General features: G+C 43.0%; 1 protein-coding gene across 1 annotated transcript in view; it reads right to left on the bottom strand.

Moving 5' to 3' along the window:
- ext1b (exostosin glycosyltransferase 1b) overlaps window positions 1-13,202 on the bottom strand; it is a 127,888-nt gene that overhangs the window by 3,958 nt on the left and 110,728 nt on the right. Inside the window, exons 8-10 of the mRNA XM_042226201.1 lie at window positions 4,119-4,208; window positions 1,828-1,988; window positions 972-1,143 (exon numbers count right to left, since the gene is read on the bottom strand). Coding sequence (XP_042082135.1) covers window positions 972-1,143; window positions 1,828-1,988; window positions 4,119-4,208 — 423 coding nt within the window. The remainder of the gene's footprint in view (window positions 1-971; window positions 1,144-1,827; window positions 1,989-4,118; window positions 4,209-13,202) is intronic.

Below are 13,202 nucleotides of genomic sequence, written 5' to 3'. Positions count from 1 at the left end.
TCCGGTTACAAGATGAGCTTCCCACCCAAATTTTTTGATTGACCGCTAAAAGAGTAAAAAGCTAACTGGGGTAGCCGTGGCTCAGGAAGTAGCGTGGTTGGCCACCAGTCGGAAGGTTGGCGGGTCAGATCCTCATTTGCTGGGGTTTGAATATGTGAAGGTTAAAAGTGTGTTGAGTGCTCCAAAAGAGTAGAAAGGCACCAAGTATCTGTCCATAACTGACTAAATACTCCAATACTGAAACTCTTATGTTATGCTAGTTTCAATCCACTTTTCAGTCAGCGTATTCGGACCACGATCATTAACAAGCAGGGATTTTAGACGTATACTAAACAAAAAGAAGCTCTTTGACTCAATCATGGTCAAACTTTCATCGTAGTAACAAGAGAAAGCCATCACTGAACGATGGCTGATGTCAACTTCTCTCAATAAATCGTCAGCTCCGCCATATTTGACAGGCCGGAGCCAGATGAGAAAGCGTGACGCAAGGCTTCGGGACCGACACGACTCCTTTCCGTGCTTTTGTCTGTGTGTCGTTATGACTTGCCCTGTTTTTTTTTCCTTTGTTTTTTTCCGTGGCCCATACCAGAGGATTTTTAAAGAGAATAATTCATGCTGTTCATAAAGCAGCACGGCTTCGCTCCAGCTGAAAGGCCATGACACACTCATGAAGGGAAGAAAACAACACTGGCTTCAGCATGAATCACGGCTCATGAAAAGAAGGACAAATTCAAAGAGGTCCGTATAATAAGGCTGCTCTGTATCCAGCATTGTAGATTGTTACGGGCTCAGTCACATCCAGTAATGAGATGCAAACCAGTTTTCTCGACCGGCCGTTATCCTCTTCTTTTTAAAAGAACCCCAACGCTAATAAGCTCTCCAAGTGCAACAAAGAGATGGATCTAAGCATTATAAGTATTCATACTTCCACATGCGGTGTGGTGTAGTGGTCACAGCTGCTGCCCTCTTACCTGTCCCATCATGGTCTCCTTGTACTGTTTCTTCTGTGTGACCTTGATGGGCGGCAGCTTGGTGACAGCAGAGACCAGGAAGTTCATCAGGATGTCCTCACAGTTGGCTAACTGGTCCACCATGCTCTTCAGGCTGGTGGGCAAGTAGTTGGTGTACAGGAAGTGATAATACCTGAGAGGACAGGAAGAAGAGTATTTAAAGGCTCCCAGATTGAAACCAGTGGCACTTAAATCCTTAATAGTCTTAATTCTACTGAAGCTCTTATTTTGAAAGTAATGCTTTAAAAACTTCTAAATAAACAGTGTTAGAGCTTCAAAGGTTTAAAGCCGGTTGTGCTGACAGCTTAAATTAAATATAAAAAGTGAATATTTCACATTAAAGGCCACACCATCGCTGTTGAAGCTCTTGGATGGATTGAACGAGTGACTTATTGAAAGTGATTAAGCGTTCGGCTGCGGTGATTGGCTGACTTAAGCTTAATGGACTGCTCCCATCACAGCTGAGTGAAGCCATATTGAAGCTGACAGGACTGTAGTCGAACTAAACGCGGGAACTATCGAGGGCTGCGCGGCAGACAAATTGACATTTTTTGGGGATAAAACATACTCCGTGTCAAAACACTGGTTTCCCGAGGCTGTGCCACACTGAACATCACATCTACTTTCATAATCTACAGATCACCGCATCAAAGCGCCGCATCAAAAGAAAGACAACCGAACACTGGAGAGCAGAGCGGAGCAACAGCGAGCCTCGTGTAACGGAAGGAGAACGGAGCAGGAGTGAGGAGAATCAAAGGACATGGAGGTAAACAGCTGCTTGAGAAGGGAGGCTTTAGTTTAACAGCCTGAAGTGCACCTGTGATAGATGGCAGCCCCAGTCAGGACCATCGAATAGTCGTTGGTCCATTTGGAGGTGTAGCCCCAGCGCTCCTTGTTGCTGTCCCAGAAGTGGCTGCGGGCGGGGTAACCGACGATTCGCTCTGGAAAACTCTGCCAGACAGTGAAGGCAAAGTCCACCTAGACAGAGATTAAAACATTAAAAAATCAGAACATTAATCATTTCTAATAACAAACTCTAATTTAGTACCCTCTGGACACCTTTGTGGCAAAAATGTACACATTTTTTTTCTTTTTTTTAATCAACTTCAGCTGATCAAAATGAAAAGCTACTGTTCAGCACTTTTCATATACAATAACCCTTACTATGAAACTGTGCAAAAAAAAGCACGACAGCCTGGTACTGTAAAAAGCTGCTTTTGCTTTGGTATTTTTGGGGGAGAGAAGGATAAATAAGGGGGAATTTTCACAGCTCAGCAGATGTTTTCCAGCTACTCGGGATGCACCGATCCAATGTCTGGATCAGATTGTAATCCAGTTCCAAGGGTCAATCTCTTCAGTCTTGTTCTTTGTTGTTCTACATCTTAGCAAATCCAGCATGGACGCCAAGGAGGTCGACGTCAAGGTCACACCAAATCAGTAAAAACTTTATGGATCTTGACCTCAATTGTTAGCGCCCAAGGTCAAAGTTGACCCTAAATCTTTTAACTTATGTTGGTCCAGTTTCTTGTTATTTACCAATAAATAGCAAATCAGTCAATTTGTATTCTTGGATATCAGCAAAACAATATTTCAATGGCGTCGGAACGGTCCTCTATCAGTAAAAAAAGGTTGGATAAGTGCATCCCTAATATTCACACCATTAACGTCATTATAAACCCTTGTTGGAATGAGCTGTGTTAAATATTTTCTTACAAAAGCCAAATAAAGTGAAGTTGTTGTTTTCATTAATCAAAGGTGTAAAAAATGTATCTATTTACGGTGTGTTGTGTGAGGGGAAAAAAGATAAAGAGGAAATGAAAGAGACTACAATGAAACCCAACAAAGGAACAACACGTTCAAAACACACTCGAGTGAAAATACAACTGAGGCAAAGCCTCATGAAACACAAAGCAGTCTTTCCTAAGCAGCTGCTTGTAGCAAACGACTGCAGCGACGATCAAAGCGCTCAATCAAATAATTAGACAAAAACATCAGAAAGGTCTCAGCGGCTCCTCAAACAGCCTGCTCTGCATTACACCGCACACCACTATACTACGCTGAGGCTGCTTATGTTGTTGAATATTAAAAAAGAAGAGAAAAAATTTAAAATCCACCATAAAACAGTATCTATCTGCTCTTCCTGCCAAAATTTGTACATATGAAAAAGCCCTGAAGGAAAATAATGACTTTCTTCTGCTCCTGCCTGCAGTTCAAAATAAAAGAGATGGAAGCTGAATGATGTTACAATCACAAGGAAAATATTTCACAGACTTTCATAATTCTGCCTACTTTCCGACTGAACCGGGAGTCATATTCAAAGGAGTGAGTATCATTGTTAAAGACAGCTCTCGTCGTCGCCATCTTCACTTAAGGGTGGAGAGAGTCGGATAAAAATGAGAAAACAAAGACGCCGGGGCCAGAAACTGCACTTTGAATCATTTGTTTAAAAGAAGGAGTGGGTGGATGGGGAGATTACCGGTTTTACCCTTCATTTCCCCCCCCTTTTCTCAAGTTTCCTGGCATCGACATTCCCTGAGCTCAGAAACTTTGAGAAGTGTTTGCTCTCGTGATCCAACCGTCTTCCTGGGAGTAACGCAGGTCGATTCAGTTGTCGGGAATGGATTTTCCCTTCTGTCTTGCCATCTTGATCTGCCACATAAACTCATTTCTTTCTGCTATGTTCTGGCTTCCCATGATGCCGCGCCAAAACGTATCCCCAGGAAAAGAAAAAAAGAAAAACAGGAACAGCCCCGCCAGCATGTGGAACAAAAATGCCCATAACAGTGCTGCCGTCGAATAGGGGATAGGAGAGGTAGAGCCAAAAACAGGAGGTGGGCGATAGGAAGAAAAGGAGAGGGAAGGAAAAAGAGGCAGAAAAGCGCACGAGAAGAGAGAAAAGCAAGCAAGGCCTCGGGAATGAAAGTTAGACTTTAAAAGATTAAAGAACCAGGCCACAAATTTTGGGGGGCCAACTTGAAAGCAGCAGGGACAAACAGAAAGAAGCTAAAAGCTAAAAAAAGGAAATGCAATAAGGGAGTGTCGAACTTTACAACTCAAGTGGAGGAGACGGCGATACAAAGGAGAGTCGCTGTGTTTATTAGAGGATACCTCAGTGGTGGACAAAACTGTGTCTTCATCCAGGCTGAGGACAGCGTCGGTCACAATGATCTCGTAGGGCAAAAAGCGGCTGCTCATCACCTGCAGGGGGAGACACAGAGCACAGAGGGTTAAAAATCAGTGGACTGACATAAGCTGGGATCCCATCTTCAAACTACACTAATAGCAAATCTAGATCCGAGCACAGCGGGAAATAATAAAGTAAACCTCTCTGACATTCATGCTCTTATTAAACAGCACTCGTGCAGACAAGAGTTTTAATCAAACTTGACTGAACAAGACGTTTTCAATTTTGAGATAATGCATTTCAGGGAATTGTTGCACTTTAAAGACAAAATCACGTGAGCTGGTTTCTGCTGCTTTTTTGGCGCTGACGGTACGAGAAAACTTAAACACGGCATAACCGAGCTGTCTTTTTTTCCAGGCAAACTGCAGCTTTAGGGTCACCTCCCAGGATCAAAACTTTCATTTACAAACGGAGAACCGCCTGCACAGTCTGTAAACCTGCTGTAACTGGTTTTCTTTGGCACTTTGGGGAAGCAATTTTCATAAACAATGAGATAATATCCCCCTTTTTACATCGGTATGACAACCCCCCTTTTATGTTGGTGTGTTACGGCGTTTAGCTGGAATTGTGTTTCCGTCTGCCTGATCAAAGCGAGTTCACTGTTCACTCTCCTTTTAGCTGTTTGTTAGATTTATATCAACTCCTGGCAGAAATGTGTCTCTCTTTAGCGCCTACATGCTCCGTTATTCACCGACTAACAGACAGACAATTTGCATTTTTGTCCGTTTTATCTCGCTGAAAATGGCTGCAGTGAGGGTGTCGAGACTGAATTAAAATTGTTAAATCAAGGCAAGAGTCTCCCCCCCCCACCCCCGAAAATTGAGCTGAAAGATGCTAAGGAGTGCTCAGTGGAGCTGAGAACAAAACATAAACGGAGAGCTTAAAACAAGAGACACATTTTAGAATAACAACTCCGTTTGCTCCTGAAGTCTACCACATTCATTTTTAACAATTCCTCATAATTTCATGAGATTCAGAGCAGACAACAAACAGCTGCTTATTTACACACAGAGCGTACAGGTGGAGGTGTATTCCTGCCCACCCGATCAATACATGTTCACTATTCATTCTCTGTTTAGCTGATTGTTAGATTACTCCCGGCAGATGCTGCTTTGTTGTTTCACCAGCTAGCTGCTTACTGACAGATAAAGCTGGCAGCTATTTGCTTGGTTTGTGCTACCAACCTCAGTAACAAGCATCAGACTAAAGTTGATGATTAGAGGTTTTACTGTAGCAGAAAATGGCTTCAAAGTGAGACTGCACATGTTGACACTAAAGTAAAACAGTAAAATTGAGGCTAGTAACTCCCAAATCTGCTGAAAGTTGCTAAAAAGCTGAAAGTAGAGCTCATGAAAATCACATGCAAGTAGTTATTATTCTAAAAATAGCACTTATAGCTGCTGTATAGCTCAGTCACAATACAGTAAAAACAGGATGGCAACCTCCTTGGGACTAGAAAAACACCTAAATAAATAAATTGGTGCTTGCCTGATGATTGCTTTAAACTTTCTTGCTTTTGCAACTGTGTTTGAAACGTCCTCTAGGCCTGGCTGACCACGTTTGATTGCAAGGCCATTGCACAGGTCACCTGGTGGGAAACTTGTCTGATGGCAAATAACTGCCAACACGTTGCACTCAAATAGAATCAGTCTGTGCTGATATTAAAGCAACAATGTATCTCTTTGCAATAGGGGACTGAACTGGTTGCCAACTGGTTGGATTCTGGTTATATTCTTACATGCAATTAAGGCTGCTGAGGGCTTATGTCATTATGGAGTTAACTTGATATCCTGCAGCATCTACGTCACTATTTGTGGAGGAATTTCTGAAGTGCTGTTGCAAATCTCGTGGGTTCTGGCTGGAGTCTGAGAGGAAGTAATAAATGTGAATTTCTTTGCAATTGCTGCCGATTTATCCCAGATATATCACAGTTAAGTTAATCACCTAACTACCACAAACAGATTGCACTTAATTGCCAACTTTACCTCATTCAAATGCAAATGGAAAGCAAACCAAGAGCAGACTAAGTCCGTCTTACTGCCATGTGATCATCATCAAGTCAGCAAGTGATCACATCTTTGAAGTCAACTACTTACAGGGCAACAACATCCCAAATTTATCACAAACAGTCGCAATCATTTTGCTCGTGGTGCAACCTCCAGTCATTGTTTCCCCTCGTGTACCTGGAGCACTGCAGACGAGCCCACCCGCTCTGAATCGCTACCCACGGCTCACTAGACCCCAGTGCTAAATGCAGAGTTTCACCTTGAGATAAATCTTGGAATAAAAATTCCTTTTTGCTCTCAATATCTGCCACATGCATTTTTAATGATCCCTCACAAATTCATGAGATTCAGAGGAGACAACAAGCCATGACATCAACAAATAGCGGTGCACAGCGAATGAGAGAAAAGCCAATATCCTACGCTTTACTGCAGGCTGCACCCTGTCGTTTGCTACAGAGATAGAGTGCTGATACTAGTTTCCATTACTGCTGCAGGGTCGACTCGCTCTTTTAAATCAATAAAAACACACAAATGTAGTCAGACACCTAGTGTGAGTCATGTGTCTTACATGTGGCCCAAATTTACTTTATCTCAGCCGCTGTTGAAAACACAATATGTATATTTAACAGTGGATGAAACCCAACTGTATAATTCATGACAGTCCTTGAATATTTACTGGAGGCAGAGAGAGTGTTCGTGGATGGGGTTTGGTGGGTGGATGGAAAGATCAACATCTTGAGGATATTTAGACTTGTTTGGTCTTTGGCTGTGATGAAAGGTATTCGGATGAGAAAACAGCAGTTTCTCAGTGACAAAAATCTGGATGTGCGCTCGAACTCGAACCGCCTCCCACGCAATTAGAAAACTGCAGAGAAACGCACAGCTTCCATGCGCGCGGACATATCGAGATACACGTCCCATATATGTAAACACTCTCACGCACCGTTGTTTAGTTATTCAGCACGGCTCTGAAGGTCAGGCCTCTCTGAGGATTCTTGTTCTTTTAAAGCACCGCCTGCACAGAAAAGCCATTACATTTACATTTAAGAGTGGTCAAAGCTGACCTCGTTTCCCTGTAAACACCTGCCATTGTCTGCCTGCCGAGCGTCACTGCTGACCTCACTCTCAACAGGTCTTTATCACTTCTGCAGGCGAAGGGCACCAAAAACAAATAAATAAATAAATCAACCAAACCGCTCCCAAAAATTCTGGTTTTGCAGTCGAGCTGCGGAAAGCCTCTTATCTACTGTAGTGCTCCAGCTCCTGATAACTTTTATTGTACAAGCAGTGTGACCAAGCACTTTGTCCTGCAAACAAAAGGAAAGACACGAGTTCCTCAAACACTTAAATCAGAACTGATTTGCACAGCGTGCAGACTTCACTTGTCTGCCAGGTCCTTTAGATAACAGGAGGAAAGCACGTGACCAGTTTTACTGGATGACTCAAGGGACTTTTTGAAAATCTTTAAATTCAGCTGATTATTAGGTGAAACACAAACGTTTTAATACAAGAAGGAAAACACTTGATCTCAAATTAAAAAGCCTAAAGGAGTATAAAATAAGATTTCAGTCCTTTATGTGCAAATATATGTAAATTAAAAATAGTTTTACTATGTAAATGTTCATATTATTTAAGTTAAGTCCAATATCTGTTTTAATTTTTAGCAGAATAAAAAAAAAAGTGAAGACCTAATATATGCTCTTTATTTGAATTTGTTTTAAATATATATGCTAAGACATGCAGGTGTGCTGTAATGAAAAGATTACAAGTCTGTGGTTGAACTCTTGATGTCTTGACTTAAACTTCATGAGTTAATTTTTATGAGTGTAGAGAAAAATAATGTTAATGACCTCATTTTCAGGCTAAGGGGAATCTAAATTGTTAACAAACTGCTCTAAAACCGCAGACACGGGCAGATGTAGCATCTGGTTATGACAGGTGGAATACCTTAAACCTGCTTATTATATGCAGACAGGAAAGCAGAGTGTGTGGGAAGGACATGCAGGAAATGCTCAGAGCCTGTTGCATATGGGCCGCCTGCTAAAAACAGGTGAGCTAGAGCAACGCCCTTCCTGGTGGGTTTAGGGTCTTTTGTCAGTCGTGGTCCCTTTTACAGTCAAAGACAATGAGCAAAGTTTCTTCTGATGTACTTCTTTGGGATTCAGGAGTTGCTACCCTGTGAGCTTGCAGGAAAATCAACCCCTTGCTAAATTTCATAACAATAAGATGAAGCCAATATTACCTTGAACCAGAAACAGCACACGAACCAAAGCACACCACATCATCTGTCAAGCACGGTGGAGGTAGTGTTATGGCATAGACATGTATGGCTGCCAGTGGAACTGGACCACTTTATTGATAATGTGACTGCTGATAGAAGCAGCGGGATGAACTGAGCTATACTCTCTGCTCAGCCTCAGCCGAACACTGCAGAACTGAACAGACAACGCTTCACACTGCAAATGGATCACAACCCAAAGCAAACTCCAAAAGCAACCCAAGAGTTTCTCAAGGCAAAGATATTCTTTGCTTTTTCAGTCATTTGACCTCAGAGCATGTTTTTCAGTTATTAAAACACCAAACTGGAGGCAGAGAGACCCAAAACACGCAGCAACTGAAGGTGGCTGCAGTAGAGGCCTGGCAGAACATCTCATGGGAATAAACACAGCATTTGTGTTTATTCCCATGGGAATGCAAACTGAGATTCTTTAGATTCTTATACATGTTGCTCACACAGCAATTCTAAAGTTCATCACACTCCCGCTCACACGGTGGAGCCCGACAGAGATGGGAACGGCCTGTCCGGCCAAGTGCCGCGGTGTTCCCGTCTTCCCGAAAATACTCCAGCGGCGGCAACAAGAGCGGATGAAAATTTCAGCTGTCGCTCACATTCGAACGGGGTGGAAGAGCCGAGGTGCGTGAGTGACAGCGAAAGATGAAAAAACGCTGGAGAGAAAATGAGAAGAAAGATGAGAAGCGGTACCCTCCCTCTAATTTCATTGTCGTCATTACTGCCATGATGTCCTGCGGGCATAAAGCGAGAAACAAAACAACCCCGTCTCTCCGCCCCCCCCCACCACCACCGCTTGTTTTCCCACCAGAAAGACACATAGAGGATACCAGAAAAGACCAAAAAGAGGTGAAAGACCAGGGATAGGAGACAGGAGGTGAGGAAGTGACAGTGAGACAAGCAGCGAATACTGAAAGAGACGAAAAGAGACAAAGAGAGGATGAGAAGCTGATGTTTCCAGGCCCCAGATGGTTTGTAATGTTAGAAGTGAGACATATTAGCCTGGGGCTTCCTGCTTCTCTCCAGGAATGTGAGCTCTTGCAGCAGGAATCTGCCTGCAGCACTTCACCTCCTCTCTAAAGGACAGCAGCAGAGGAGAGAGACGTAGGGAACGTCAGAAGGGAGGACCACCAGTGCATGTAAACCATATCAAGTGCTGCCGGGATCCTCACACGGCCTAAACTAACAGTCACAAACCAGATTTTGTTGGCCGCTGTGAGAAGACAACAGAGGGAGGGAAAGACAGGATGTGGTTGAAGGATAAAATCTGTATTATTCTGTGTTTTTTTCCGCGCTGTCGACAAATCCCTCAAACAAACCAAAACCAACAATGCAACCACATGTCTGTTACTAAGAGCCAAGCTTTCAAATGAAGGCATACACCCTAAAAAAAAGAAAATACAATACCAAATCCATAATTTAATATTATTAAAGGAAAAAAGCAATTTCCTGAAACAGCTGGGCACTGGACTTGTTTGGAACGGTTCAGAACGGCTCACATTAATAACTATTCAAGGCTCTGGTGGGTATTTGCAGCAGCAGGAGTGTGTGGGATTATCGCAGCGGCCGTGTTCACTTTAATGCCAAAACATGCCATCCAGTGCATTAGTGTGATTCACTGACGTGTTTATATAATGCCGCCGATAGAAGAATAAATACAAAGCTGAAGAAGGATCGACTCATTTGTTTTATTTTTCTTGGACTTAACTTTTAACTACCGACACTGCATGAGGAGGCGGCGCTGGGCGAAGTGCTAAGAAAGGGGGGGAAAAGAAACGTAGTCCTTGTTTTCCTGGGTGTTACACTTAGTTTGTGCAGCACCTATCCACAGTTTTCATTAAACTGCAATGGAAACTGCACACTGTGCATCCTGTAATTTTCTTCTTCGGGGCTTCAGACTTTAAATTATCTTCACCTTATCAAGTGCTGACCCACGGGCCCTCACGTGTAAACAGAAAAAGCTGCCAGTAAGCAAAATTTTCTCTCTTCCCCTTTTCTTCAGATGGAAAAGCATTTCCAGTGAGTTTTGGTAAGCTGATTTGTTCAGCTTTAGGAGGCTTGTGCTTGTCTTGCATGGTGTTTAACAGGAGTTTAATTGCCCACAACAGAATAAGAAGTTTGCTTGGACTCATTTAATAGAAAAATACTGCAGACTCGACAGCCACTCTATTAGGTACAACTGCTCATTTTGTGCAATCACATGGCAGGAAATTAATTCTCTTGGACATGTAGGTGAGGTCAAGATGAGCATCAGAATGGGGAAAACGTGATTTAATTGACTCTGAATGTGGCATAGGTGTTGGCACTGGTTGGGCTGGTCTGTTTCGGAAACTGCTCATCCACTGGGATTATCCCACAAAAGCATCTCTGGCGCTAAAAAGAAAAGAAATTTCCACTAATCTGTAGGAAACGCCTTGTTGATGTCAGAGGTCAGAGGAAAATGGCCAGACTGCTTCAAGCTGATAAGAAGAAAACTCAAATAATCACTCACTACAGCCAAGGTATGCAGAAGAGCATCTCTGAAAACACAACACGTTGAACCTTCGTGTCAGCTAAAAACAGGAACCCAAGGCCACAGTTCACACGGGGTCACCAAAACTGCACAACACAAGATTTGAACAATGTTTCCCGGTCTGATGAGTCTCCGTTTCTACGGCAACCTCAAATAGTGAGATCAGAATTAGACGCAGATAACATTAAAGCCTGGATCCATCCTGGTTATGTAATGGTGTGGGATTTTCTTGGTACATTTTCCGCTGTTTGGTCTCCGCCCATCCTTTGTGTACTATCTTCAGATAGCTGCTTTCAGCAGGATAACTCACCATGTCACAAAGCTCAAAATGACCTCAAACTGGTTTCTTAACCACACCAATCAGTTCAATGCACTCAAATAAGCTCCAAGCCCAGATCAAAGTCTAATTGATGTGGTGCAAGAGGAGATTCACATCGTTTACGCTCAACAAATGTCTGAGGAATGTCTGCAGCACCAGCAGGAATGGGGGCAAAAGAAGGTCCACGTTATTAGGCTGTACCTAATAAAGTGGTTCATTTTTTGAGGGGAAAATTGGATCTGCTAAAACTGCTAGATTTCTTTTCTGCAGAAAAACAACATGCCACAATTCATCCACGCATACGCAAATAAGTGAGAAGACGTAAAAACCACAAAAGGAAGCGAATTTGGCGATTCTTCCAACCACGACTCATGACGTCAATATTTCTACACTCCTGGTAACATCCAGGACAACAAGCGAGAAAAGAAGGTGGGAGAAAGAGATGCAGAGATAGACAGAAGCAAAAGCAAGAAAAAAGAAAGAGTAATGACAAAAACAGCGGATGTGTGAGTGAGGGAAGGAATGGAGCAGAGATGGGATAAGGGGGGAAAGTGGCAGGGAAAAGGCGAGAGGGATGAAAAACACTCTCTCTCTCGCTCGCGCTCTGTGGGGTGGAGGAACACAGCTTGGCTCGCCACGGTAAACACATAAAACGCCACAACCACAACAAACCACAGGCTGCCTGGCGCACGCACATAAACACACACAACAGCAGTGCGCTAAGCCCGTTCTGCTCGCTTTTCACAAGCAACACAGCTACACGCAGAGGCTTCCCACTGTGATTGACAGCTTGGGAGAAACCACTCAGAGCCACGGGGAGAGGTAAACCATAAACCCAGCCTACCGCTGAGTGACTGACACTGATGTGAAAGCCACTTTCCCTGATTGGCAGTTGAAGTTAAGTCCTCAGATGAAGAAGGGGAAAGGAGGGCTCCGGATGGGTCTGATGTCCAGGAATACAGCCGAGTAACAGATCCTGCTTACCCTAACCCTCTCAAAAAACACCTCAAAGACGCTCTTTGAAAAAGAAACAATTCAAATGTCAAACTGCGTGTCCGCGTTTGACCTTTGACTCGTACAATTAGAGGTCAGAGGGAGGTTAAGGTAAACATAGCAATGCTTTTCACGGGACAGTACCTTCAGCATAAAAGCCTAATGCGGATGTCATAATAAATGCCACTGAGGCATGCTCTGGGTCTCGCTGGAGGGTTTACTTAAAAACCAGGAAAAACATGCATTTTATGACACCGCCAGTCATAACAGAGGGAAAAATATCTCTAAGCTGACATGCTGAGAAAATTGACGCCCACTCGAAAACATAGCTTTTATGCACATTACCCATCGTCGAAAGCTTTTTCTTACCGTCTGTGTGGAAACATTTTCGAAGAGAAGATTTCAGAATTAAACAAATTTGTCACTTCTAACGGCGTGTCAATTTAAGGGAACTGAGCTGTTGATTTATTTAACCGATTAAATAGAATCTTTTATATTTTATTTAGGCGATTATTCTTCTTTCAAGAAAAATATCAGAGGCAAGGGTTTGTTTCTTTTCATGGTTTCATATAAGTGTTTTTACAGGCAGTTGTCCCCATTTTCTAATCACCATCTCTATACCTCAATCTATCACAAAAACACCATTTTCGGTTTCAGTCATATACTGTATATAAATGATGGACACATCCAATGAGAACTCCTGAGGAGGATGTTGATCTGACTGAGAAATCGAGGACACTGCCTTCTAGTTATTTTCTTGAAATTTTGACTTATTAACTTGAAGTTTTGAGAGAAGTAACTCGAAATTTCGAGCTAGCGCTGCCAATCAGCAATCTACGTGAATAACGTCTCTTTCTTGTTACCCAGAAGGTTATGGCGCAGAGGGAT

The sequence above is a fragment of the Haplochromis burtoni genome, unplaced genomic scaffold (assembly GCF_018398535.1).
Source record: "Haplochromis burtoni strain Fernald_Lab_line unplaced genomic scaffold, NCSU_Asbu1 Contig_200, whole genome shotgun sequence".
Lineage (NCBI taxonomy): Eukaryota > Metazoa > Chordata > Actinopteri > Cichliformes > Cichlidae > Haplochromis > Haplochromis burtoni.
This window is presented reverse-complemented; position numbering and strand designations above follow the sequence as displayed.